The 23,124-nt window shown below is 34.2% G+C and overlaps 1 protein-coding gene across 13 annotated transcripts in view; it reads left to right on the top strand.

Moving 5' to 3' along the window:
* The window catches only part of CAPS2 (calcyphosine 2), a 48,464-nt gene that overhangs the window by 2,140 nt on the left and 23,200 nt on the right, over nucleotides 1-23,124 (top strand). For 9 of the 13 annotated variants that reach the window (XM_017976215.4, XM_078338062.1, XM_009004249.5 and 6 more), the window contains exons 2-9: nucleotides 1,005-1,063; nucleotides 2,711-2,762; nucleotides 4,179-4,221; nucleotides 4,311-4,424; nucleotides 5,869-6,045; nucleotides 11,082-11,204; nucleotides 14,498-14,565; nucleotides 21,715-21,834. In XM_017976215.4, the coding sequence (XP_017831704.3) occupies nucleotides 1,018-1,063; nucleotides 2,711-2,762; nucleotides 4,179-4,221; nucleotides 4,311-4,424; nucleotides 5,869-6,045; nucleotides 11,082-11,204; nucleotides 14,498-14,565; nucleotides 21,715-21,834 (743 nt within the window). In that variant the 5' untranslated portion in view covers nucleotides 1,005-1,017. The remainder of the gene's footprint in view (nucleotides 1-1,004; nucleotides 1,064-2,710; nucleotides 2,763-4,178; nucleotides 4,222-4,310; nucleotides 4,425-5,868; nucleotides 6,046-11,081; nucleotides 11,205-14,497; nucleotides 14,566-21,714; nucleotides 21,835-23,124) is intronic. The other 4 variants (XM_035257058.3, XM_035257055.3, XM_035257059.3 and 1 more) reach the window with 1 other exon arrangement.

Genomic DNA, 23,124 nt, shown 5'->3' with positions numbered 1-23,124 from the left:
AAACAACCAACCCACCTCTGGCTTCCAAAACAAAACAATAGCAACTTTTAAAAGTTGCTTCTTTGTGAAAAATAGTTCTGGAAAGAAAGCCATCTGCAGTGCTATAGGAGAATTTCTGAATCTAATGATTTGTATTTTTTTTTTCAGAATATGTTTACTATTGGTTGATAAGTCTTCTTGACTTTACTTAGAGTGTAATTACAGGCTTACGGCAGGGGAAGAGGCTCTAGGGATGGGATGAAGGAAACCATGTAGATAAGTTAGTAAGGAACTGGTATATCTTTCAGGTAAGATTTCACTGGGATGCAAAAAAGTATATTTTAATAAAAATGATAGCTACCATTTATTGAATGTTATGTTATTCCAACAGGAAGAGAAAAGTACTGACATTAGATTAATTTTACATATTATATAGAAATATTGGTTTCTAGAGATTTTTACTCAAACTTAAATTATGGGTAAGTGGCAAAAATCAGGATTACAATGTATGTCTGTCTAATTCCAAGCTGGCAGCATGCCATGCTATCTTTCCTTTAAAAAACAAAACGAAAATGATTTACTATTAAAAGAAATCCAAGATTATAGTAAAAGAAAGTATGAATAAATCTTTAAATGTAAAATTATCCTCAGTAATATAAAGGTGAAGTATAAAGTATATAAAATTTCAATGACATATATTCATTTGATTTTTATTTTGTACATATTTGTAACTTAATGACTTTCAACAAACTTTTGTAAGCATTTTTGCCAATCATCACATTATTACTGATTGGACCACTTATTCCATTTTGTTCTTTGTTCTAGAAGAAGAATACTGCTTGTTAAAAGTATTTTTATCAGCCTACTCTGGCAAAACCAAAACTCATAAAGTTTTGGGCAATGAGTAAAGGAAATAAATGTATAGCTCATGGTGGTAGTGGAGAAGAGGACATGCATTAGTTTTCTATTGTTGCTGTCAGAAAATTTTGAAACTTTGTGATTAACATAAATTTATTCTTTTATAGTTCCAGAGATCAGATGTACAACATTAGCCTTAAGGGGCTAAAATCAAGCTGTCAACAGGGTGAGTTCTTTCTGGAAGCTCCAGAGAAGAATCCATTCCTTGCCTCTTCTGCCTTCTGGAGGCTGCTCATGACCTCTTTCCCATCTTCAGATCCAGAGGCTTTGCATCTTCACACCGGTCTGACCTAGGCTTCCATCCTTACATCTTCTCTGTCTCACTTTGTTCTTCCTGCTTCCCTCTTACAAGGATTCTGGTGGTTACACTGAGCCCCAGTGAATCTAGGATAATCTCCTCATGTTGAAATTCTTATTTCAATCATATCTGAAGTCCCATCTTGCCATGTGAGGTGGTATATTTACAGGGTCTGAGGTTTAAGACATAGCCTTCTTTAGGGGCCCATTATTCATACTAACACAGGGCATAATGTATTAGCCCTGCAAAAGTTGATGTTGGTGAAAGCACTAAAAGTGATTAACCATATGATTTATTTCCAGGTAAACTTATTAGGTAATTCGTATGACTTCTTTAAAATTAGAGTAAGAATTATCATTTAACATTTACTCTATCTTTTTCAAAGTATACTCTATGATAAATATATGAACTTGAATGAATGGAGTTAGAGGTTAAAGGAGTTGCTGCTGCTTCTAGGAGCCAAATGCAGCCATTCTTTGGAAGAAAGAAGCCACTACAAGTATGTGAACTATATAATTTTCTTTCAGAATGACTCATTAAATAGTTTTTTGACCTCTTCTTCATGTTTTATAACTACTTATATTCACAAATATTTAGGATCAACATTTCCTAGATTTGAAGAATGGAACCACCAAAATTTAAGATAATAATTACTTGAAAATTTGCCATTGCTCGAATTAGTTTTATTTTTAAAAATTAAAATTATATTATTATTATTTAAAAATATCTGTTTGTTTGAAAAATTAAACTTATTATATTATTATTATTTAAAAATATCTGTTTGTTTGAAAAAAGAAAAATAGTATAATGTAGATTTTACGTTTGCTTTCAGTACCACGAAAAAGGCACAAGTCAGATAACATTTCAGAAATAGGATGTAAGTGCTGATGGGTGAATTATTTTCTATTTTTATTAACTTGAAGTTTTCCTCAGACTCATGTATATCTTCTATTTCATGGTGGCTACGCTTGTTGTAATTTTCATGCCTTGTACAGCTTTTTGGCAATAAGATTGAACTTTTACAAACACATGCATATGTTTGTTACTTGTTTTTCAAACCCTACACTGTCTTCCATTACCTTAAAAACAAAGCCTAAGTTTCCAAACTTGTACTATAATGTAACAGGTTGGCCCTACCTCCTCACACTCTGGATTTTACCCCTTTCCAAATGCTAACTCTTGTCTGGAGGCCTGTGCAACCCAAGTTGTTTCCTAGCTGAACCAATTTTCTTTCTTCTCTTTTCATCTGGCTAACTCCTCCTCATCTTTCTGAAGATTGCCTTAAGAAAAAAAAAAAATCAAGCTTCCTAAATTTCCTAGAGTAGGTTGGGCATACTTCTATGTAGTTATTCTGTTATTGACTTATTTTTTCCATTGTTGTTTATTTGAGAGAAAGTCTTCTCCAGCAGAGTGCTATGTGAGTGGGGATTATGTCTTGCTTGCCTTTTGCATATTTCTTAAAGTAAAAGGGTATATTCATATTCATACTGATTCAAAAATTTTTTTTTAAATTAGAGCAAAGGTGGACTTCTGAATCATGGACAAACCAGAATTCTTGCCCACCAGTGTAAGTTACATTTCTTCACATTTGGACTGTTTAATGGGCACATATAATTTTGAGGAATATGACATGTGTGCTTTAATTTTGAGGAATATGACAATTTTGTCAATCTTAAAATCATTTTATTTTTGGTTTAGAATATATATTTTTTTATTATATGTTATTTTGACTTTTAAAATTTAGAATAATATGATTTCTATATTCTCTCAAGTATTTTAGATTACAGAGCTTCTTTAAAAATAGAAATTAAAAATTTAGTAATTTACTAGGCTGAACCATACAATATTGACATTTCTGAAGATCAAAATGAATAAACATCAACATTTATGTGGTTCTATGTGATAGGTTACCTGTATGCTCATCTTGCCATAAAAAATAGAGTTAGATGCAAGCACTAGATCCAGGATACTGAGTAGGTAACAATGGCTGTGTCAGTTGTGTGCAGAGAAATGTTTAAGGACTGGTTTTCTGAAAGTGTATTATAAGTTTATTGTAAATTTTACTTGTTTGTTATAAAGAAATTTAAGCATATGTTAAGTTGATTATAGCTTTTACTGATATAAAGGACATGTAGTAATCAATTTACAAATACTAACCAAATATATACAGTCTCTCTTGTAGATTCCAAATAGTCAATAGATTTTCACAGAATTGTCTCTCTCTCTCTCTCTCTCTGTTTTTTTTTTGGGGGGGGGGCTGAACTCTGTATCTCTAACTAACCTATGGTGCAATTGATGAACTAGTGTAGTTCCAACATAAATATTGGTTAATATTTTTATTTACTTTAAAGTTACATGAGTGATTTCTTTGCTGAGTCAAATAATAGTTTTGAATCCAAAATCATGTTTCTTCAGTATATTTTGGGGCTATTCACTGTGTGACAGCTATAGACATCATATAATTTTAGGTTGAATCTGCATTATTAACATTTTCTCCACGACTTTTTAAAGTTTCAGAAATAAACAAAATGTTAAACCAAATTCTGAACAGCATTTGTCAATTTCAGTGTAAATAATCCCACCAAGGCTGATTTCAGTGTACCTATACAACATCACTGAGCACAGAATTGGAAAGAGATGCACACTATTACTTTCTCTTTTCATAGAGATAGGCTAGACACAGATAATCTCTAGAGCACAGGTAATAGTGAAGTACAGTGAAATCATCAGGAAGTGATGAGTTTTAAGTGTTTTGTTTTTAATATAATTTAATTATAAATTTAGATGTATTTTTAGTGATGATTGTGTTTAACAACCTGTTTGAAAAATTACTGAACATTTAACAAAACCCTATCACAAGCCAGTAGAAGCCATGCACCATTGGTTTCAGTGTACTTATTTATAAAATATGTAACTTATAAAATTTGCAGTAATTAAAGTTTCATGTTAAAAAGTTATGGGATACATAGGTTATTTTTTTCAGGGTCCCACGACTTGATTTGGGAAGCCTTGTTGACTCTGATGAGGTAATTTTTATTTAGTATTTAATATAATAAACATTAAAACAGAATATCACATATAGCATATAAGAAGTATCATTAATTTTATTTTTCAGGATAATTTTTCATATATTCCACTGAGTACAGCCGACCCACAAAATTCATCTTCTACTCTTGGGTGGATCACACCATGTCAAACAACATATACTCAGCACCATCTAAATGAATTGGTTCGTATTTACTTCTTATCAGTTTTCAGAATTATAGTAAGCATTATTAGTACTGGGTTTAATCTCTTAATAAAATTAAGAAATTTTATTATGTTCAGTCTATGTTTTGCCAAGTTTAAATATTTTACATATTAAAATACCAAACAATAATGTTGGTAAAACAATTTTTGCCTGTTTTACATTTTGTCACACATTGAAATTGGTATTTTAAAATTTTTAAATGAAATCAGTAAAGTACAGGTATATCCTAATATAGAATTGAGGAATTTTTTAAATATAGCAAACTCTTAGATAAGATCTTGCTAGTTTAGCAATGTAACACTGGCCTCTTGGAAACTGATTCATACTTTAGGCTGCTGGGATACTATGGAGTAAGTAGCTATGCTCATTTCAAGTTGTCTCCTTGGACGTGTTTATGTTTCAGTCATATCTAGTGTTTTATTCACAATGTGAATATAGATTCTGACTAGCATAGGAGTAGGGTTTTTCTGTTTTTGTTAGTCTTTTCATATAGCTGGCTCTATTCATGTTCTTAGTTTCATTTTGGAAAATTGCATGAATAATACCCTGAAGCTTTGCTTCATCCTTCTCCTCTGGGTTAGACATGAATATCCTCAACATTTTTCAAGGGTTGGATTGGCTTTATAAAAAGCTCCTTTTGGAGTGTCTGTCCCTCCCTAGGTCAATACAATATGCCCTTGCATTTGTATGGCACTTCTTTTAGGTTTCTCTTATTCACTGACTCTATTTAATCTCCCACTCTCATGGAAGTGTGGTAGGGAACCAAATAATATTTAGGTCACTGTAAAGATACTGGGAAAATAGAATGAAGGTTTCTGTAAGCACATGCTTTACTGAATGTCACCAAAATGGTTCAAAATATTTTTTGAGTAAAACTTTGATTTCTTTGAATGCAAATTCAAATGAGGACATTTGTTTACTTTTTGTTTAAGAGAAAAACAAATTTTATTTGAAAATGTTTCCATGTTTGCAAATAGATAGAATATCTTGCTATTCTAGAAATGACAACCGGTGCTTCTCAGTATTAGTGATCTTCAATATTAAAGAAAAAAAAGATTAAGAGTGGAGTTCTTCTGGGGCAGGGAAGAAAAGCTTATCTAAAATTCCTAAGAACAAAGATGGGTCAATTTTTCTCCTCTTAAATTCTATTAGAACCAGACTGGATCTTCAGGTAGGAAACAAGGGACAAGCTTACTGGTATTTAAGATAAGTGCCCCATTCTGAGCAGTTCCGTTAGCTCTGATTGGTCAGTGATACTGTCTGTACCAGTTGAATGTCTTAAATACCATCTCTGCTTAGAACATTGACTATAATGGTCATTTTTAAGAAATAAATGCTAAGGTAAATAATAAACCTGTTAATACCAATAAGAGAAATTAATAAATTTTTTTCTGATAGCATACTTTTTTCTTTTTACCTGTAGGATCAGAACATAATACCTGATAATTTGCCAGCACCAACAGACAAATATAAACTAAAATATCAGCCATATAAAACTGAAATAAAAGAGGGCTATAAGCAGTATAGTCAGAGAAATACAGAAAATACAAAATCAAATATTACACATCTACAGTCTCCAAGAAACAAGATAGATAAAAAGGTAATGTATGAGGCTTTAAAAAATTCTAATGAAATTGAAAGAAAACCGCACATATTACAGAAGTCTATTTTTGGATGATATGTCTTGCTATTAATCATAGTAAATATAATAGCTAACATTTATTTCCCTGTATCAAGGACTGTTGTAAATATTTTACTTACATTATGTTCTTCATAAGAAATTTAAGGGTTATTGTTCTCATTTTCTGACACAATAGTTATAGCTATATAGTTTAGTCACCTTTTCTCTGTTAGAAATTTTTTATGTACCTTGGGATTAGAAATAATACAGTATTATGTATGTTGTTGAGGTAGCTGTCTTGAACTCAGTTGGTCTGACAATCTAAATTTTAAAATGGATAAGTGGTTTGAGACTTTATAGTGATCCTGTTTTGTGCAAAATCTACTATCACTTCATTACTGTCTTTTGTCTCATTATGGAAAATGTATTTTTAATATCATGAATTGCTGAAATTGTTATGTTTTTATGTAATATTAATTAGGTATAAGTTCACTATTAATGAATATAATAACAATTAAACATAATTATAATGGTTTTTGTAATCATACAGGAAAAGTCAATATTGCTTTTTGGAAGGAATAATTTAAAAAATACTTTACGATACTACTGGTCATAAAGAGGAGAATATACAGATAGAATTTTTAATTCAGTTAACTTTCTATGAGACAAAAGACAGTAATGAAGTGATAGTTTTCAGGGAAGTTTTAATGTTGTATTTGCTTAGCATTTTCCTGTAGGCAAAATAATAATAATGATAAATTTATAAATAGGTATGACATATCAGCTATTTTTTAAATCTATGTAGGAACTCTCTAGAATTAAATAAATCACATAGTGTTTAGCTGAAAGAGTAACAAAATTAATTGGATTATTTGGTCTTTCTTATTTTAAAAACATTTTACCAGACCCACATATCAACACACAAATTTCATAATCTGGTGTCTGTAATACTAGGCAAGATAATTTCATAGCCTTTTAGCATCTCACCATGTATTGTTTGCAGGATACACCAAGGGATATTTAGATCACTGTACAGATGTTGGGAAAACAGAATCAAGATTTTTCTAAGCACATGCTTTACTTAGTGGCAGCAAAAAGGTTCAAAATGTTTTTTTAAGAAAACTTTTATTTTCTTGAATGCAAATTCAAATGAGGCCATTTGGTTACTTTTGGTTTAAGACAAAAACAAATTTTTTTTGCAGATATTTTTATATAGTAAGAAAAAAGTTTTATAGAAGCCAATATGCACAGAGATTCTTCTGGAAAATATGCTGCTTTGCCTCTTTGATTTTTATAAAGAGGCAAATTATTAAGTTTAACATGTTTTTAGTGGTCTAACAGAAGAACTTCTAGTTAAAAAGCATTTCTGTAGATTCTATATACAATAATTTTGTACTTAAGGGGTTTGAGAAACTTATTTGATGTGTTTTTAAATGTATACCATTATGAGAATCAAAACTGCTATATAAATACCCTATGAGTAAATTCTATTACAATTACGTGAATTAACACTAGCAATATCTGGAAATAGAAGACATTCCTGATTATCAGAAATATAAGCCCCTCTTTAAAGCAGGGATCAACATGTAACTTGATTCTCTTTACTGGTACAGCAAAGCTAAGATTAGATATATTTAGGATCCAGGGTAAGAACTAAAGGCTATAGTTGCTAACTGGTCAGTCTGATACATGAGTCAACTGATAACCAGTTGAACTATAAAATAGCAGTTTGACTCTGCTTTATTCTTGTCTTAGTTCATTTTGTGTTGCTATAAAGAAATACCTGAGGCTGGGTAATTTATGAAGAAAGAAGGAGTGTTTAAGAAATATTGAGGAGGACAGTGTGGTCAGAGGAGGGAGAGCAAGCGAGAGAAGGAAAGAGGTTGGTCAGAGAGTTAAAAGGAGATTGGGAGGCAGATCAGGGAGTCCAGACAAACCATGCAAGGACTTCAAGAGTCTGTTGGCTAGAAAGTCGAAGATTGGGCACCTGGTAAGGGCTTGAGGTTGTTTCTACTTATGGCAGAAGGTGAAGGGAAGCCAGCATGTGCAGAGATCACATAGCAAGGTAGGAGGCAAGAGAGCACATGGAGATGTCAGGCTCTTTTGAACAACCAGCACTCTTGGGAAATAATAGAATGAAAACCCACTCACCTCTGAGGGACAACACTGATTTATTCATAAGAGATTGACTTCCGTGACCCAAACACCACTCCAACATTGGGGATTAAATTTCAACATGAGGTTTAGAGGGACAAACATCCAAACCATGGTAAATTTCTTTTGTTGGGTTTTCCTTCCACTTATTATAAAAAGGTGATGAATCTCTTGTTGTCAGATTGTTTTGTTATCTAAAACACAAACTTATGTGTACATATATATCTTTAAAATAATGAAACATCTTTAAATTAGACATGAAATCATTAAACTTCAATTTTGTAGAAAATGATCTTAATTTCCTAATTTTACTAATCATTTTTCCTTTCAAACGTGTCTTTTTCACTCTAAAAAAAACTTTTAGTTTTAGAAATGATCAATATAATTTATACATTTATTATTTAATTTTTCAACAAATAGTTATTGAATGGTTAATTTTATGCAACATACCTGTCCAGGCCCTCGGGATAAATCAGTGAATAAAACAGGCATAAACTTCTGCCTCTAAAGAGCTTATATTCTAATTGAAGGAAATGGTAAGGAGAAAAGGAAGTCAATCACTGCAATGATTAATCCATCAACCCAGCTTGCATGACAGATGGTGAAAAGTGTGGTGTATAGGAGGGATCTAGGAAAGTCAGGGCTTTGGGTATGGGGTAGCAATTTGTATAGGGTCAACAGGGGAGACTTTTAGATAAGAAAGCATTTTAGCATATACCTGAAGAGCAATCCAGTCAGGAGAAACTCTGTGTCATGAAGTAGGAGTGTTTAAGAACTAGTGAGGAGGACACTATGGTCAGAGGAGGGAGAACAAGGGAGAGATGGAAGGAGGTTGGTCAGAGAGTTAAAGGGAGTTTGGGAGGCAGATCAAGGAGGCCACACAAGCCATGTAAGGACTTTGCCTTTTTCTATGAGGCAGAAAGCTACTTCATTCTTTTCAGGATGGGTTTCATTGAGAATAGGACAAAGCTGGAAGCAGGAAACCCTCTGAGGAGGTTGTCACAATAACCCAGGCAAGATTTGATGATGATAGCTTGGACCTAGGTGATGGTAGCTGCAGACTTGGAACTTCATAGTGTCTCACAAAGTCGTATTGTGCATAGATTCTGAAGCTAGGGCTAAGAAGATTTTTGAATGGATTGGTTGTAGACTTGAGAGAAAGGGAAGACCAAGAATGACTCTACAAGGATGGATGTGCGGGACATTAAACCAGGCACAGAAAGACAAACACTGTATGTTTTCACTTATATCTGGACTCTAAAAAAGTTGAACTCACAGAAGCAGAGAGTAGCATATTGGTTGCCAGGTTGGGAAAATGGGGACTTGGTCAAAGGATATGAACTTCCAGTTATAAGATAATAAGTTAGGAGGAACTACTATATTTGTGGTGATTACAGTTAATCATATTGTATTTTTTCCTAGAAATTTGTTAATAAAGCAGATTTTAAGTGTCTTAATCACACACACACACACACACACACAGAGACAAATACAAATGTTAACTATGTGTGGTAATGGATGTATTAATTTGATTGTGATAATTATTACATAATATATATTTATATCAAATCATATTATACACACTGCATATTTACAATTTTTATTTTCAATTAAATATTTTATAATAAAAAAGAATGGCTCCAAGGCTTTTGGCCTAAGAAGTTGCCATTAACTGGAGGTAAGGGAAGACTGTAAGCAAATCTAGTTTTGGGAGGTTGAATTTGAAGTATTAAGTGGAAATATCAGTTTTCCTTTTGTAAAAGGTTGAAAACAAGCTGACACAAAATAAAATTATTTTGAAAGTGTTTTCAACCTGAACTGAATACAGTGCTTTGCTTATATTTAAATATATGCATTAAATTAATCTGCTCAATTTACTTTATATCATGCTTTTTGGTGCCTGTTTAAATCAATCACTATTTATAAAGAGTCTATTAGTGAGTAAATGAATAAAATGATGAAGTATCCTCATAAATTGATTTTTAAATAATAAATACCCAAGCAAGATCCATTATTTATCTATTGAATACATATTTATCGAGTGCGCACTTTGTGTAATCCTGTTCTGCCACCAGGGATACAGCAATAAAAATGACAGACAAGGTTCCTGCTTTCATGGAACTTACATTAGGAGTGGCAGGCAATAAATCCTAAACAAATCTACAACAAGATTTTATATAGCAATCAAGGGTCATAAAGACAGATTGGAGTATGAAGATAGAGTGTGGCTTTTCAAGGAAGATCTAAAGTAAGAATAAGCCCTGGGGGAAGAAATCTTGAAGTCTGTTAAGTTTTTGACAAGTTGCTATCCTATTGGAACTTTTTTTTGTTTTGCTGAGGTAGCATAAGTACATCTCATAGTCAAAGAAAAAATTGGTGTGTATCTCTTAGAATCCCAAAGAATCCTTTACCTTGAAGATTACACCCATGTTTTAATATTTTATTTCTGAATTTAATTTTATAAGGGAGTAGACATGCCCACGTTTATTAATTGTTCAAAGATTCAAATTGGACAATAATAATAGTTGCTAACTTTTATTTAATGCTTAATGTATCAAGTAGTTTTGATAAAGTGTTAGCCATGTATTATCTCTTAATCCTTTTTGTTTCTGGTGAAGTAGTTCCTATTACTAATTTGCATTTTATTTATGAGTAAACTGAGGCACAGAGAGGTCATCTAGCTGGAAAGTGGAAGAACTGGACTTAAATGTAAGCAATCTGATTGTCAGAGCCTGTACTTTTAACTGCTCTACAAATAGTCACTGAGATATTCTGTGGTTATCTATTCCCATATTCCCATATGTTAAAAACAATCATTCTAAATGTGTGTATGATGCTTCATTTATTTCTTTCATGCACAGTGTGTGCAACATGAAGAAGCCAATACAGCTGACGTTACAACTCTGGATAGGAAAGCTCTCTTACAGCAAGGTTATGCAGATAATTCCTGTGATACACAACAGCGGGCAAGAAAATTGTACGCAGTAAGTTGTCAGCATTTTTATTTACTTGGTGAGCCATTAATCTAATTTGCTTTCCAAGATTTTAAAGATTTTAAATGGAATAAATAATTGCAACGATTGAGTTTGGACTCAGGTGAATATTCATTAATGAAAAATTGAATCTTCATTTTTATAAATGATTGGTGTTTGATATATATTCTGTAGAAAAATTGTCTTCAATTTTTTGAAAGATTACTTTATACTGTTCAAAATGTGAGTTGGCTGCTATTTATGTTAGTGAGTTTATTTTGTGTCGCCCCTCTCCTCCCAAAAGCAGCCTGGTTATTTTTTGAAGTAATGAGCTACTAACAGATAAATTCAGGCCAATGAAGGAAATTCCAGAAATAAGTTATTTTTCTTTTTTAGGGAAAGTGAAGCAAAACTCCAGATGCTCAATATTAACTTTAAATTATGTATTTTACAGAATCAGTTAGGTCAATGAGTATTGTTTAGACCAGTTGGGACAAATAGATAATTAAAACATTTCTCTAATGTTCTGGGGTAAGGGGACCAACTTGCTTAGAATTGGAGCCCACAGGCCACACCAGACACCCAAGTGATTAATGTTTTAGGCATACTTATAACAGATTGATGGAATGCCAGTGTGGTGGCTCACAAGTTGGAACAACTTTGGTTTCGATAGCATAAATAGTGACAAAGCAATATGAATTTAGTTAGTTACATTATTATTATCATTGAATGGAGATTCAATATACATTTTATCTAGGTCACAGTCATACAGAATCAATTATGTTCTGAATTAATAGCAATGTATAATCAATCTCTGGATAGGTGAACTGATTTAATGTGGATGTCCCAAGTTGCAAATTTGTGAGTTGTTTTGCTTAAATCACATGCATATTAATTTTTAGCCTATTATTATTTGGATATTTATGCTTAATAGAATAAGTATTACCCAAATTATCCTAAAAATTTAAAAAAGCTACTTTATAAAGAAAAATCATGTTCCAAATAAAGCTTATTTTGATATATCCCTGAAGTTATATTTGAAATGCATATTACAATAATTAAGGCTACTGGCTATTGTTCTTGATATAATTCAAAGCAATCTGGATATTAATAGATTTCTTTTCCTTACAACTACATTATTAGCAGCAATGTATTTAAATTCATTATCAGATTTTATTTTATTTTGGTAGTACTCATTTAACTGTCTCCTCCTGCTGCTAAGGAAACATTTATACAAGTAAGCCTTCAGAGCATCTGAAATTAGCACCATTTTTTTTAAATGTAGGTGGAAACTACTTTATTTAATTTTAAACTACTTAAATGACAATAAAAGCAGTGAAACTATGGTTTTTATGCCCATCTCATCCAGCTTTTTTGTCATTTAAAATGTTGATAGATCCTTGCATCCGTGACACTTCTGCTTCTAATCTGCTTTACGTTTACACAGATCTTTAAATCAGTGTGTCTATGGGTGATTGCAACCTTTCCTATAAAGTAAAAGCCACCCTAATCTTCAACACTCGAGGTGGGCTTTCTGCATGGGCTTTGTAGTATTAATGAATCTCCCCTCTTTGGCTTGTGTCTGGGTTTTGCATCTATGTTCTGGCCAATGTAGATCTTTTCTGTGTGTAATTTTAATGTTTTAGTCAGTGTCCACTTTATGAATCACTCTTAGATATTAAGAAATACACCTTGCTTCACTTGTAGGTTGTGCTAATTTTTAAACATTTAAATTGCTGTTTTAAATTTATTACTAAATAAAAATCTCATAAAGTGTCATGAGCTTCAAGAGTGAAACAAGATGTATTAATAGCATAAACTTTATAGAGGACATATGTAAATGTGTAAACTATACATCTCGAATTTCTACCAAACAAAAAACCTAAATTTAGTGTAGGCTAAATAACATTTACATAATGTTAACAAATAATAATGTTTAATAATAATTTAGTGTAGGCTAAATAACACTTTTATTGATCCTACATTAAATTTAGTTTTAACATTATTATTAAAACTAAATTTAAGGCTGGGTGCAGTGGCCTAATACCTATAATCTCAGCACTTTGCGAGGCCAAGGCTGGTGTATCACTTGAAACCAAGAGTCCGAGACCAGCCTGGCCAACATGGTGAAACCCCGTCTCTACTAAAATTGCAAAAGTTAGCTGGCTGTGGTGGCATACACCTATAGTTCCAGCTACTGAGGAGGCTGAGGCATGAGAATCGCTTGAATCCTGGAGGCAGAGGTTGCAGTGAGCCATGGTGGTGCCACTGCACACCCGCCTGGGTGACATAGCAAGACCCTGTCTCAAAAAAACAACAACAAAACCCCCAAAAAGCAAAATTGAGTGTAGGCTAAATAGCATTTAAATAATTGTGCCCAACATTTCCAATTTTCTTATAAGTTTTCACATTTGTTTTATGATGTCTTTAGAAATTCTTATTTGATATTTTGTCTCAGTTTTAAATAAAACACTTTTTCTAAGGTTAGAAAGCGTCAATCTTAATTTAATTTATTGGAGTGATCAATGGGGATGACAGTAATTTACATTCTAAAAACAGAACAAACTTTATTTTGACTTCTTAATTTTTAACCTCCTTTATTTGCCCCTTTAAAGATACATTTTAGTTATTATAGCTGCATGATAATCTAATTGAAATTAAATGATTACCAATATTTCAATTAGACATGACCTAAAAAAATAGTAAGACTAGTTTCAGATGAATTGGAAAAGTGAAAAATAGTATGAAGAAAGCTTAATCAAGCTAGTAGTTGAGAAAAGTTTATTAAATATTATTGATGCAAAGAAAATATACTTTTGATGATGAGTTTTTGCTTTGTTTTTCCTTGTTTTTTGTTTTTGATGAAAGGCATTACAACTCAGACTCAGTTTTGCCTTCTTTTGCTGTGAACAGTGTTAGACTAAACTTATTTTTTGTCAGTGTTGGTAGTCTTCTTGGAGAAGGTTAAGGTGCCTTTTGCAGGGAGGATTAGAGTGGAAGGATGCCATAGTCTCTTCCTCCTTTAGTGTGCTCCATTAAATGCAAAGGCAGCTCATAAAAATTCTGATGATTTTTACTGAAATTCAAGTGCATTACTTTTTAGAAAATAAATGATATTTATGGATTAAATAATAGGAATTTAAATGTATTAATGATGGAAAGTAATCTATAATCTATAATAGTAACCTATTTTCATCTATATTTATGATGGAAATCAGAGATATTTATGTTTTAGGACTTTTGTGTTAGGTACTGTGTGGTTCTGCTTTATGGATGGTGAAATTGTCTTTATTTAATCTTCCCAGGAAATTGTGGCTGCAGAGAAGAAGAAACAGATTGTTGCAGAACAAGTGATGATAGACCACTTATCTAGGTGAGAATTAGTAACTAGTAATAGAAATCAATTCTGAAAGTTTTCATTAAATTTCTTTTCATGCGTGACACTCATATCCTTGGTCAATTAAAGGGTGGCTAACTGAGAGGTTCCCAAATTTTCTCTGTTCACTGCACTGTCAGTGTTTTAGTAATTTTTTCACAGCACTCTTAAATGAATAGAAATACCTAACCGTTCTATTTGTTAAGAATTTTTGTCTAAACAACTTAAGAAGTATTTATTTCCTAACAACAAATGACCATTAAAAAAATACACATAAATTAAAAGAAGGTATCTTTACTTTATTCTTACTAAGGATCTGTATGCATCTTTTAGGCACTGTACAGTCTCTGAAATCCTAGAATTGTTTACAGTGCCGCCACTTTCACTTTATATTCCATATTGATTTTCACCTGATATTTGCTTTTTATCATAGCAACTATAGAAAACTCAGCTCTGCAAAGATATAACATAATTGAAGGAGTATAGTGTGCTGTCTTGTTGAAACTGTAAACTCCCCTGAGGCTGAACTAGTAGTTTACCTGGTGTGCAAGTGATGTCAAGTATCGAGTTTCCCTCAAAAATTAAAAATATCCCACAGTGCTCCTGTGAGTTCGCTGTGGTACCTCAGGGTGCCTTGGTGCAGTTTGAGAACTGTGAGACTGTTAAGAATTTTAAAATCCCTTAGAAAACCAAAGTTGTAACATATGCAGTGCTGAATTGCATGATAGTATGGCAATATGGTAGAATTTCTGAAGAGGCTGGAATAATCTACTTCAAGGAAAAAGTAAGACTTAGCTTTGAAAAAACTGTTTAGTTTTGTGGCAGAAAGAATGAATGACGGAAAGAATGATGCATGTTTATATATGCATGTTTTTCAGTAAATTCTTTGAAAGAAGTATACCTAGAGTCGCCCATGTCCCTCTTCCTGTTAACTGAGTGTTTTCACCATCACCATGCCTCCAACAACTTTTTTCCATAAGTAGTGACATCCATATTGCCAGACTAATGACTTCTCAGTTCTCATTCACTTGACCCATCTGCATCAGCTGTCTTATTTGAAACTTTGTCTTTGAAGCAGTGTTTTTTTTTTTTTTTTTCTGCATGGCTTCCTGCATGAGACACTTGACTTCTTCTTCCGCCTTTTTCTTTTTCTTAGAATCTCTCCTGGTTCTTCTTCATCCTCCCAGTCTTTAAACGTGGGTGTGCCCAAGAGCTCAGTTCTTGGAACTCTTCTGTATTTGCTTTCTAAGCGATCTCGTCCAGTATCATGCCTATAAGAACCACCTATGTTCTGATGCTTCTCTAAGATTTCAATTTAACTTTCTCCAATCTGGGTTTCTGAAATTTTATTGCCCTCTCTCCCTCCATGACCAAATCTTCCATTTTCTTCCATGGCAACTCAATTCCGCATGTTATTAAGTCCTAAAATGCTGGTGATGCTTTTGATCCCTCTCTTTCTCTCAAATACTATATCTAGCTTGTCAGCAAACATTCCCAGTCCTACTATCAACATAGATTTACTTGCTTTGCTGCCACTATTCTGGTCAAACTTACCTTGTGTCTCCTGGATTATTTCAGGTACTACTTAACTGGTCTCATTGTTTATGGATTTACCTCTTACTGGTTTATTTTCAACCCAGCACCCCACAGTTAATCTATTAAAAGGCAAGCCAGATAAAACCCTCCAGGAATTTCTCATTTCAATCATAGTGAAACCTATTAGACCTATGTATTGATTATATGTCACCACAAAACTCAGTAGCTTAGGTTAGGCGTGCAGTGGCTCACACCTGTAATCCCAACAATTTGGGAGGCTGAGGCGGGTGGATCATCTGAGGTTGGGAGTTCAAGACAAGCTTGACCAACATGGAGAAACCTTCACTCTACTAAAAATACAAAATTAGTCAGGCATGGTGGCAGGCACCTGTACTCCCGGCTACTTGAGAGGCTGAGGCAAGAGAATCGCTTGAACCTGGGAGGTGGAGGTTGTGGTGAGCCAAAATTGTGCCATTGTACTCCAGCCTGGGCAGCAAGAATGAAACTATGTCTCAAAAAAAAAAAAAAAAAAAACCTCAGTAGCTTAAAAGAACAGTAATTTTTGCTCATGTGTCTCTAGGTTGGCTATCAAGGTTAGGATTGGCCTGATGGGCCTTACTTTTTGTTTTGGCCAGTTGTATATGAGCAAAAGCAATAATCTTAGGTTTGATATAAGCCTTAAGTGATCTCATATGTTTCCATTTGCCCTTTAGTGCTTCTGCCACCTTTGAGAGAAGAACACTGCTTGGCTAGCCTGGTGGTCTCAATAAAAAGGTCCTTCTACAAATGCCGCTGAACTACTTTGCTGAGACCATCCTAGATAAACAGATTTCCAACTAACCTGCATTTGTATGAGTTAGTTTAATTGAGATTAGCAGTCATATAGCTGTGTGTAACTGACCAAAGCAATCAAAAGCTCAAGGTCAAGGAGTGAGAAAGTACAGTCCACCTACAATGAAGCCATAGCAAGGATATGGATCAGGATTACTGAAATATTTGGGCCAAAAACACAGTCTATCCAAGCCCACCATTGGACCTTGGACTTTGGACCTTGAACTTCTCTCCCTTTTACCTGCTCTGCTCTAGCCATTTGACTTCTCCCTGTCCTGGAGCATATCTGGTTCCATTCCTGTCATAGGTACTTTGCATTTATTTTCCCCTTTTCTTGGAATGCCTTTTCCCTAGAAATTTATATAGATGCTTACCCATTTTAGCTCATATCTTTATTTAGAAGACACTTTGGCGAGGCCTACCTTGGCCACTAAATAAATAAATTTATGATCCCTTACTCAAAACTTCCTGTCTTCTTACCATTTCATTTTTTCCTCCATTGGGACATGTAATTCATGTTACATTTTCTCTTTTTATCACATTAATTATCTTTTGGCCTCTTCAGAATGTGAGTTTCACAAGGGCAGAGCGCTTTGGAAGTTTTGCTTGTTATTATACTCCATTGCCTAGTCTTGTAACTGTAGAGTAAAACTTGTTGAATAGGCAAATGAATGAATGAACTGGAAAAGAGGACTTAAATAGAGTCAGCAGAATTTGGTTTTAAGCTTAGCTATGTGACTAATTCGCTATTTGAGCTTTCATATTTTCCTTCTCTATGTCTTGATTTTTGCTTCTGCCAAATTAACATTAAGATTTCTTATAACTCTAACATTCTGTGTATGTATATTTAACACAGAACTGATAAATGAAGTGTGAGAATAGAATAGGTGCCACTTTTTTATAAATGCCAGCCTTCTGCATTTGGGAAATTTAAAAAATATCTTAATGCTCAATTTAAAAAGAAGATTTGGTTCCTAACTTGGCACACAAATGAACAGAATCTACAGTATAAGGTAGAGATGACTAAAGCTTTTCTTGAATGTTCCAGTGATTGAAATAACTCATAAATTCATAATTTTTTGTATCTTTAAATTGCTGTTTCATCTTCATAGTTTTGAAGGGTCATGATACCCTTTAAAAGATGTCTACTCATTTATTCTCTTATCTAGTTAATTATGAAATTTATTCAGACCTAGGGTTTTGCCAAGCAAGTAGAAAAAGCCAGAGAGGGCACGATTGTTCAAAGGTGTGTAGAGGATTATGTTTTGATGAATCATGGAACCCAAGCTGGTTAAGAAGGAAAGTAAGTATTACTGGATGGTGCCTTATAGTTCCAGGTTTTTGGTGTCCTGAACAAAGAACTGGATGAGACACACACAGATAACAAAGCAAAGCAGCAAAAATGTATTAGTATTACACTCTCAGAGTGGGAGAGTGAACTGACCTCTGTGAGATGAGATCAACCTTAGCTTGGTACTTTGGGTCCTTTTATGTGTTTTTTTTTTTCTTTTCTTCCAAAGGATACCTAATCTCTAGCTAGTATCTGCCTTTTGATTGATAGGTGTTGCTTAGTTACTTTGGTCCTTGCGAGTTTGCATGTCACCTCCATCCCATAATTTTAAGTACATACATGATATGTCCATATGCATAAACCTTAAATAGCTAATTACCATATAGGGTGGTTTTAAGGATACTTCTTCTTTTTAATGAGCATGCCCATGTCTGAGGATCTGCCCCTGACTGGTTTGGTCATGTGGGATCCTTACTCACTGTTTAATCTCACTTTTGTTTTGGCTGCTGAACCTCTGCTTCTTATCTCACTTCTTGCTCACTCACCCCTTCTTCTTGCTTCACCTTGCTTCTGCTCTCTTGCTTTTACTCATTCTGTCCTTTATCCAACTTTTAATTCCTTTTGCTATTTTCCTGAATAATTTCCCCTATTTTCCTGCCTCATAAGGATATGAGAATAACCTACCATTCTTACCCTTAAAATAATATTAATAAAAACAATAACAAAGCAAAACTCTTATTGGTGGAGGGTGTCTAGGTTCTTTGTACTTTGAACACAGAATTGGACAAAACACAAAAGCAAAGCAAGGAAAGAATGAAGCAACAAAAGCAGAGATTTATTGAAACTGAAAGTATTTTTTATAGGGTGGGAGCAGCCTTGAGCAAGTGGCTCAAGGGCTTGATTGCAGAATTTTCTGGGGTTTAAATACCCTTTAGAGGTTTTCCATTGTTACTTGGTGTACACCCTATGTAAATGAAGAAGTGGGCCACAGTCAGTCTGATTAGTTGTAGAAAGTGACCAATCAGTAGCTGAAGTGAAGTTACAAACTTACACTTATACAAACTTAGTATGCAAACATCTTATTGGTTGTAGAAAGTGACCAATCAGGGGCTGAAGTGAAGTTACAAAGTTATCTTTTTATGCAAATTTAGACTTGGCCCACAATTAGCCTGACTGGTCATGGGAGGGGACCAATCAGAGGTACTTCCAATTTTTCATTTGTCACCCAGAAAAGGGGGATGGTTTCAAAGAGAGTAGCCTCTGGTCCTTTTGTTACTTGGGCGTGGAAAGTTTGAGTTTTCCTTTTGATTTAGTTCTAGGAAGTCAGCGTTAATGGACCTTAGGCTTCCTGCTTCCAGACCTTATTTTCCTGCCTTAAACCACAATATGACACCCATGTTTCTTATATTATTAATTGAATCTCATTTCACACTGTTCAGTTACTACACTATCTTTCTACTTGATAACCTCAAATCCAATTAGTTTTTTAGTTCTGTCAGTGTTTCTTGAATTTGTTGTTTCTACTTTGTCTATTTATTTACTTATTATTTTGTTTGTGTTCTCTTATATTTATGTATTTTATAGTTTTGGGGTACATGAGATAATTTAATAATATAATTTATAAAGATCAAATCAGAGTACTTGGGATATCCATAACCTTAAATATTTGTCTTTTCTGTATGTTAGAAACATTTGAATTATTCTCTTCTAGCTACTTTGAAGTGTACAATATATTATTGTAACTGTAGTCACCCTACTGATCTATGGAACACTGGATCTTTTATCCTCTATCAAACCATGTATTTACCGCCACTTTAGTGCAGACCCTTACTATCACCTTTCTAGCCCATTGCAATGCCACCTGATGGGCTATCATGCCTCTATATTTATTCATAGTCAGTAAAATATGCAATAAAAGGAATTAGGAGGCAAAGCCTCACCTATTGAGTGCTTCTATAATACTTATTAGGTAATTGCTACTCTCCTAAACAATATGTATATGGTAATGAATTTATTTAATCTTCACAGCAGTTCTGTGTGGGAGATACCATTGTTCTTTCTTTTATTCATGAGAAAACTTTGGCCCAAAGCAAAATGACTAGATAAGGCCACACAGCTAATTATTGCGGCAGGCAAGGATTGAATCCAGGCTGCCTAGTTGGAGTTTGTACTCTCATCCGTTACATTGTGTGCAGTCCTCAGGTGTGTTCTTGCTGTGCTGTCTACTCCTGTGGCTGTGCACATATTGTTCCTTTCTTGTGGTAACCTTACTCCTTCTCTTCTGAGTGCTAACTTATACTCAGCTTTTTTTTTTTTGATTGCATCATAAGAATCTTTAATGTTTACTTTAACATTGACTCATGGTGAGGTTGTAAATGTGTTGAGTAAAGTGTGCCAAATGCCCACATTGAGACCTGTTTGGTTCAAATCAGTTCACTCTGTTAGGATGTTTTCTGTGCCCAGCAAGGTCATGAAGAGAGGGGCCTTGACTTTTCGTTTGGAGGGCCTCTGTTGTAGCCTGAACCTGGGCGAGGATGAGGCTGGTGAGCCTGAGAATGCCCCTCTACCACTTCGTGTAGCTGCCCATGACATCCTTCACCATGTATGGAAACCAGATGATCATCATCTTCTGATCCTTGACCAGCTCGAACCACACAAGCTCGTGCGCCCTCTGCACCAGCTGTACCGGGTCAGGCTGGGCCACACGAGGGGCTTGGTGGGTGCTGCCCTTCTCTGTGGCCTGAGGTAGGGCCTTCAGCTCGGTGGGAGCCTGGGGCGCAAGTCAGGCTTAGAGGAGGGCTCTGTGGCTTTGCCAGGGTCGCAGATGGAGGAACCCCCACCGGAACCCCAGGGATGCTGTGCACTTCGGAGCTGGAGGCCACGGCTGCAAAGTTGGAGTTGCTCAGATCCTTTCTTTGTTCTGACCGATCTGCGCCCTCTGACAAAGGCAGAATCTCTGCCTCCAGGAGCACTTTGAGTCTGCCCTCCCTCCGCAGACTCCCGGAGAGGAAGTCTTGTACTCTCACCTTTTAAGAATCAGTGCAAATATATCCTCTTTTAGGATGCCTTTCATAAACTGCTCTATGTCGTCTAGGAAGTAAGTTATTCTCTTCTGTGTTTGTTCACTGAATTTCTGTTGTGGCATTTATCACTTTATATTCTTATTTTATTCTACCTACCCACCTCCCATATTATCAGAAACAAGCACTGTGTCTGCTTGTTTAAAGAATAGTAAAATGAAAACATGGAGCTCTTAGCTCCCTCCGAAATTTCAATTCAGTTTTAGATAAAACTGAAAAAAGAGGTAGGAATATTTACTTTCTCATGGGAAATATTATTTAATAAATTATTTAATCTAATGAAAATATTGTGACAGTGTTTTAAATTTGCATTTGGTACATGAGCTTTTAGTACTGCTTATAAATATGTGACTTTTAAAGTAATGCATGATCACATTTAATTGTCAGACTTTTTATTTTCATGTATAGAGCTGTAATCAGTGATCCAGAACAAAATTTAGCAATTGAGCAAAAGGAAAGTGATAACATCCTTCCAGACTCAAAGATATCACCTCTTCGATTTAGAAAAAGAACACTACATGAAACAAAGTAAGATTTTAATTGCATAAAATGAAGATGCACTATGTTCTAAAAGTATTTTTAAAGTGTACTTCTGGGTCTAACTGGAGCTTTTGTGTGTGTTTTACTTTTTTCTATGTAAAGAAAAGTGGAATTTTTGAGTTCATATCCCAGTTCTGCTACTTTAAGATGTTAGGGGCAATACCTTATTTTACTCTCTTTGCCCTCCCTATTTTTTATTTTTTAAGAAAAAAAAGTCGCAACCTTTGGGGATAATAGATGTGAAAACATGTAGTATAGTGACCGAGACATTTTATGTGTACAATATATATTGGCTACAATTCATTGGCATATTAAAAATTGGTATTGATTAACATTTTTTTTTCTTTTTTGCATTTTACTTCGTAGGTTTTTCAACCTTGGAATTGGTATGGATTTTACAGTTCTCTGATGTAGTCCACTTAAATTCTTCAACAATTTCACTGACATCTAACCTCAGCTTTAGCAGACATAAAAACATCTACCAGTACCTACAGTAGCTTTTTTGTATTTTCAGACTGCTGTAATTGTTATTATTTTCTTATAATTCTCTAAATCATGTTTTGTCTCATTCTTATTTTCTGAAAGCCCTCACTTTCATACATTTAAATATTTGGAAGCATCATGTGTTAGTTTCCTTTTGCTGTAATAATTACCATGAGCTTAGTATTCTAAACACAGATTTATTCTTTTGTTGTTCCGGAGTTTAGATGCCTAAGATCAAGGGATTGATAGGACTGCATTCCTTCTAGAGGTTTCAGCGGTGAAGCTATTTTCTTGCCTTTTGCAGCTTCTAGATGCTGCCTTCATTCCTTGGCTCATGGCCCCTTCCTCCATCTTGGAAGTCTGCAATAGCTGGTCGCATGATGCATCACTTGGCCCTCTTTTTCTGTAGATAAATCTCTATGTTCCTCCAATAAGGACATGTGTGAATGCATTGAATCTACCTGGACAATCGCAATAATCTCTTCATTTTAATGTTCTTAACTTATCACATATGCCACATCCATTTTATCATATAATGTACTCCCATTTTGCATTTTACTCTGTAAATGGAACATTCTTATGTTCCGAAGATTAGAATGTAGACATGTTGGGCCAGGGGAGGTTATTTATCTACCACACGTCTAAACTTTTCTTTTTAAAAGTAGACTTTCATTGAAATAAAACATATATTCACCATGCATAAATTTTAGGTGTACAACCTAGGAATTATCAAAAACAGAACAATATGCATGTACCAAATGCCCAGATCAAGAAACAGGCAATTACCAGTACCCC

This window comes from Callithrix jacchus, chromosome 9, assembly GCF_049354715.1.
Source record: "Callithrix jacchus isolate 240 chromosome 9, calJac240_pri, whole genome shotgun sequence".
Lineage (NCBI taxonomy): Eukaryota > Metazoa > Chordata > Mammalia > Primates > Cebidae > Callithrix > Callithrix jacchus.
This window is presented reverse-complemented; position numbering and strand designations above follow the sequence as displayed.